This window comes from Streptopelia decaocto (assembly GCF_964273445.1).
Source record: "Streptopelia decaocto genome assembly, chromosome: 15".
NCBI lineage: Eukaryota > Metazoa > Chordata > Aves > Columbiformes > Columbidae > Streptopelia > Streptopelia decaocto.
The window spans coordinates 2,315,906-2,321,905 of NC_138670.1; the positions used below are offsets into that span (position 1 = coordinate 2,315,906).

At 42.2% G+C, this 6,000-nt stretch overlaps 1 protein-coding gene across 1 annotated transcript in view; it reads left to right on the plus strand.

Annotated features, from left to right (window-relative positions):
• Nucleotides 1-4,983, plus strand: part of TMEM132D (transmembrane protein 132D) — a gene marked incomplete at both ends in the record, with an annotated part of 200,627 nt that extends 195,644 nt beyond the window's left edge. The window contains 2 exons of the mRNA XM_082066324.1: nucleotides 467-658; nucleotides 3,802-4,983. Coding sequence (XP_081922450.1) covers nucleotides 467-658; nucleotides 3,802-4,983 — 1,374 coding nt within the window. The remainder of the gene's footprint in view (nucleotides 1-466; nucleotides 659-3,801) is intronic.
• Between the last annotated feature and the right edge of the window lie 1,017 nt (nucleotides 4,984-6,000).

Sequence of the window (6,000 nt, forward strand, 5' to 3'; positions counted from 1 at the left end):
GTTTACAGTATCATGACTGTTCATTGTAGCAATACATTAGCCTTTCTTTCTATAGGATAGAAATAAATACTATTTATTCTATGGATTTTATGTAAATCTACAGATTGCAGAGAAATATATGCTACATAAAAACCTGATCATTATTAAAATAATTGCATGTCACATAAAGATTACATTCACAAATAATAATACATCTGCGACAGACATGATTAGCGTATCTCATAGGTGAATGGCGTAGCTGATTAAAACTACATTGGCAAAAGGTGTTATAAGCACCCTATTATTGTGAAGGAGTTATCAAATGTGACCAACCATTTTTAAAGCATATTTTAATAGTATCTGTCTGCTAAGAGTAATTCTGCCCATTACTATAAATATCACTTATCTGTACCGCAGTAGCTCCATGCAGCCGTTTTGCTTGGTGCTATGGAAAAAGGCTGCTGCTGACTTGGATATTTCTTTCCAGATCTTGTCCCCCCTTTCGGACGCTATCCTGGCTGAGAAGACAGTGACAGTTCTGGATGAGAAGGTGACAATAACGGACCTGGGGGTGCAGCTGGTGACGGGATTGTCGCTGTCTCTGCAGCTCAGTCCGGGCAGCAATAAAGCCATTTTTGCTACAGCAGTCGCACAGGAGCTGCTTCAGTCTCCAAAGCAGGTACTACTGCCCACAGGTGCTGTTTGTGGAAGGACTCTGATTCACTATACTGAACATTACAAGCTGATGGAATCAAGCAGATTTTTATTAATAATATGATAAGAAAATGTTTTACTTATGGGCACTTTATTCTGAAGGCCACAAGGTGCCTTAACAGAAAAACGAAGATCCCACAAAAATGGCACTATACCTACACAAGCTCAGTCAGCAAACATTTGTTGTCTCTGCATCCCATAAATAACACATACAAGTCAATGACGTGTCAGAATTAAGACACAAAAGTCCCCTTACACATGCCCCCGTCTCCCTTTCTGTCCCACCCAGCACCTGGTAGATCACAGGAGACATTCCCACCTAAATTGCAAGTCCAGCCTCCCACCACAGGCAAATCAAATCAACCAAAGGGTAACAACAAAAGTCTGTCTTTAAATGAGAAGGTATTTTGCATAGTGCCAACTCTCCTTCCTTTAGTTACTTTCTGTGAGCATTTTCAGAAGCTGGGGAACATCCCTCTCATTCTGATTCATTACTTGAATATGAATCAGCATCATTGACTCATTTCCTGATTTATGATTTCATAAACCAATTTGTTCTTCCTGTTATTCTCAGTTCCTATATTATGGATCACTATCATATCATGGTCCCTTTCTCTTCACTCAGATCTCCCCCTGACATGATAAATCTTACATCGTGCCTGAGGAGAATGGGAAGGTTTTCTCTCTGCTGCAGAGCAGCTTTGTTTCTGCCTTTGCTGTGGGGTTCCTCCATGAGCAATAGGAGACTTGCCCTCTTCTGGTGCAGGGAGCGGTTCACTCAAACCCCACACTACACAGACTCTCACAGATCTGAAATCCTTATGCTGAGCCACCCACATGCTGTCACTGTCCCTGTGCGAGGTTACCAAGGGCTTTTGGACTTGGCCATGGCCCCATCAGCTCCTGCTTGATGGTTTTCCTTGTGCTTCTGTCTATGTTTGAAATTTAAACCTTTTGATTTTCAACCCAAATCCATCAGTCTGGGATGTGCATCAAGGATGCACTGGGCTCTTAATGCTTAAACATGTTCTGAGCGTTAAAGGTAAATGATCATGGCGTGCATGTTTGGAACCTGCCGAACTCTTGAGATGCTTTAATTCGTCACAGGGTCTTATCCTGTGGGGTGTGGGATGAGAAATAATGCAGAACTGCAGTCTTTACAGGGTGATAAAAATCAGGCTCCCATAGTCTTCCAGGAGTTAAGAAATCAATGCCAAGCAGCTAGAAATAAGGCCAGTGAGCTAATCCATTGCTGACATGGGGAGTTAAACAAACTACCTTGAAATCAGCCCAAAAGCTGGGGTTGATGGCATTTAGTCCCAATATGCTGCCCAGCACTGACATTTCAGTGCCCAGCAGCGGAGTCTGCCTGAGTCCCCCTCTGGATGCCGAGGAACAGTCAGAACAACATCGGATCAGCGTTAAACCAGCCAGGAAGATGCGCACCCCTTACCCTGCCAGGACCGACTCTGTTTTAAAAGCATCTGATCCCTACCGTTGCTTAGTACAAGATTTTCAGAGCACAATCCCTATAAGCAAGGCAAGGCAAAATTATTAAACGATTATGCAGGGTTAAGCAACACAGTGGGAGGATGAGAGTTGATGACATAAATTCTATGCAGCCTTCAAGAAATATCCAAAGATTAATAAACACAAAGCCGGGATTTATGACAGTGTCAGCAAAGTCTTAGGGCTCTGTCCTGAAATAGAGGCAGAAGAAAATTTCCCATTGAAGCAGGGGGAGCTTTATGGCTGTAAGGATTTCAGAATCAGGCCGGTAGATTATGCACAATACAATCCCAAAAGACCAGAGGCTTATTCTCTGTGATCTGAACTGGTGAATGACTATGTGCTAGAAACAATTTCAAAGATAACGATAAATATTTATTCTCTCTATATATGTTGGGTTATAATCTAAATACCATCCGTTTGAAAACCTGCTTATTTAAAGAAAGAAGACTTTTATAATCACGCTTTGAGCAAGTATGGGTATTAATCTTTTGGTTGGGTGTTTGTCTGTCTGTCAGGCTCCCCCGCAGAGCAGGATGATCCCAGTTCTTACCAGACAGAGCTCACATCATTTCACACACCAAATAATCCACTCATCAAGCCAGGAGTCTTTCTGGTGTGGATTCTCGGGTGTTTAACGAGGTACTAATATCCCAGGCAAAACAGAGCAAGTCAGACCACCAGAAGCAGGATTTACATTCCAGGAGAGCAATCTGAATTTTGTCTGGAAAACATTTATGTGCAAATGCCAACATTTTTTCAGGTAGCACAGCAATTTTCTGTAGCCATTGGAGAGTCCTTAGAGGACCTGATTTTCAAAAATGGGTGAGTGCATGTTTTCTAAACTCTAAGAATACTTTAAAATGTTTCAGATTAGAAGCCAAAAGTCAAGGTTCCCAGGAATACTGCACCATTGCACATGTATAAGTACAGAATTAGTACTCAGGTCTGACCCATTTAAACTCAGTAAACTTCCATGCACTCCTAAGTATACAATCTGTGTTGCTGTAACACAAGATTAAACTTCATTATTGTCTTGCTTTTAATTGCTAACAAGCATGAAAATTGCCCTGGCTGTTTCCTAAAGAAGCAACTGATGGGTTTCCTCTGCTTGTACAAAATGCTTATTTAATTGAGACAAAAATCAAGGACTGAAGGTATGGAGCCATGTATGGACCTCCTTGCTATATTAGGTATTTTTTAACATGTGTTATGTGTAACAAGAGGAGACTTTGTATTTTAAGCAGTTTAGAAATAATGTAATTTTTTCTTTCATTTAAATATACAACAGTAAATGATCTCAGTCTCTGGTAATGCTTTCTGACATGCAATTTATTATGGTGCTGAAGTAGATTCTGCAGAGCCCAGGGGATACAGCTCCTTTAAGCACCTTTGGGGAAACAAATCTTATTATCAATGAGTGTTTTAAACGAGTGTTTTTCTTCATATCTTGGCAAGATATTAATTTTATTGCTTTCCCTGTTTATTTCTTTTCTGGTTATAAATGTTATATGGATCTTGTGAGGAATAGACCAGGACAGAACATATTTCCCTCAGTGTTTATTCTGAGCGTGCATATATTTGTTTTATATATTGTAGGAAGCAGCCATCAGCTGCTGGATCCAGTTCAGTGATGGGTCCGTCATGCCCCTGGATGTTTATGACTCCAAAGACTTCTCCTTGTCAGCCACATCTCTGGATGAGAAGGTGGTCTCGGTTCACCATGATCCCAAATTCAAGTGGCCTGTGATTGCTGCTGAGACAGAAGGCCAGGGGACTCTGGTGAAGGTGGAGATGGTGATCAGTGAATCGTGCCAGAAATCCAAAAGAAAGAGCATCCTCGCTGTTGGGAGTGGTAGCATCAAAGTCAAGTTTGGGCAGAGCGATGCCAACCCTAACATCAGCAACAGTAAACACAGTGGTGCTGGTGTCCACCTAGAGAACCACGCGAGTGACCGGCGGCAGAAAACCACTCTGCAGGAAAGAGCTGGGCTAGACGGTCAGTATTACAGCTCCTCAATGGGCCACGAGCAAGGCAAAGGAACCACCACTCAGAGGTCTATTTTAAGTAAAAAAGAAGACAGAGAAAGCCTCCTGGACGATGACAGTCATCTGCAGAACATCCCAATAGACTTCACAAGCTTCCCTGCACAGGTGGATCTGCCAAGAAACAATGGAGACTTGGAAGAAAATGACCTAGTCCAGACCCCGAGGGGACTCAGCGATCTGGAGATAGGGATGTATGCTCTTCTGGGAGTCTTTTGCCTGGCAATCCTGGTCTTTCTTATCAATTGTGTCACTTTTGCTTTGAAGTACAGAAACAAACAAGTTCCCTTTGAAGAGCAAGAAGGCTTGAGCCACTCGCATGACTGGGTTGGGCTGAGCAACAGGACAGAACTTCTGGAGAATCACATAAATTTCTCATCCCAACAAGATGAACGTATCACAGCCATTGACAGAGGAGTGGACTACGAAGAGAGCAAATATCTCCTCAACACAAATACCACCAAAAATATTAATGGACAATCTTTCAGGTCTACTGAGTCCACATTCACTGAAGGGAAAGAACAGAAAAGTGAACCAACTACTTCTCCTACCTCTAAGAGGAAACGGGTTAAATTCACCACCTTCACCACCATCTCCTCTGATGATGGGTGTCCAACTGTCAACTCAATCTTGATGAGCAGTGAGGATGACATTAAATGGGTCTGCCAGGATATGGACCTGGGGGAGTGCAAAGAACTTAAAAACTATATGGAGAGATTACATGAAAACGCGTAATGAGATACAAAAGACTTTTCTGTTTGATTTGTTCATTTGTTCATTTTTTCACTCACCTTCTGCCTTTAATTTTGGGTAGTGGGGCAAAATGTTATATTGATAACAAGAATCAGCTGGTGGATAATAACTCAGTGGAGCCCCAAGAAGCCACCCAAAAGCAGCTGGGAGAGCAGAGATCCTGGACAGCTCTTAAAATTCAAGTCTTCTCTGTGCTCAGAGATGCAAGTGAGAGATGTGTGTAGGTTTTTGATGCATGGTAACATGAAAAAAAAACTTAGCAAAATAATACTGTCTCATTCTCTGAGCTTTCCCAGGAAATCAATAAATATAACAAACTCCAGTGCAGTTTGGATATTACAAAGTTCGCACAGCTCTACTGTTCAATATTGCAAGCTTTGGTTAAAAGCAAAAAATTGGTTTCAGAATAAATAGATCCATGAAGAGAACATGTCATTCAAGCCACATGCAGAGCATATCCATCCTGAACTTTAATTTAAAGCTGACAAAAACCAACAGTGTGAGCAAAGCAGCTCCCAGAGCTGGAAAGTCATGAGTTTCCAAAGAATCCGGATGGGAAAAAGGAGTAACTGGGCTGTTTACAAACCAGCATGTTTGCCTCCCAAGCGCTGAGAATGGATACACATATACAGTTAAAACTGAAACTCTCTTTTTAAGTAGATGCCAAGGTAATAAACTTTGCCAGCCAATTTTCTGTATTTCTTAATTTGTAAAATAGGAGAAGATATAATCTATACTCAGAATATCACTCATCTAAAGGAAGGTCTGTTTTGGAAAGTTTGAGAGAACAAGCTATTTTTCAAAGCCCACTTGATTTGATTGTCCTGTTTCAAATTTGTATTTCCTGGAGCGCTCCCCGTCCAGCACCCCGAGGGCACTTGGGAAGCGTGTGGTTCCGTCCCTCGCTCCCACGCACGCTCGCTGCTCCAGCGCCCGCTCTGGCCGAGCACGGACGCCGTGGGTACCGCGCTGGCACTCGCTTTGCGTGCTGTCATTTAC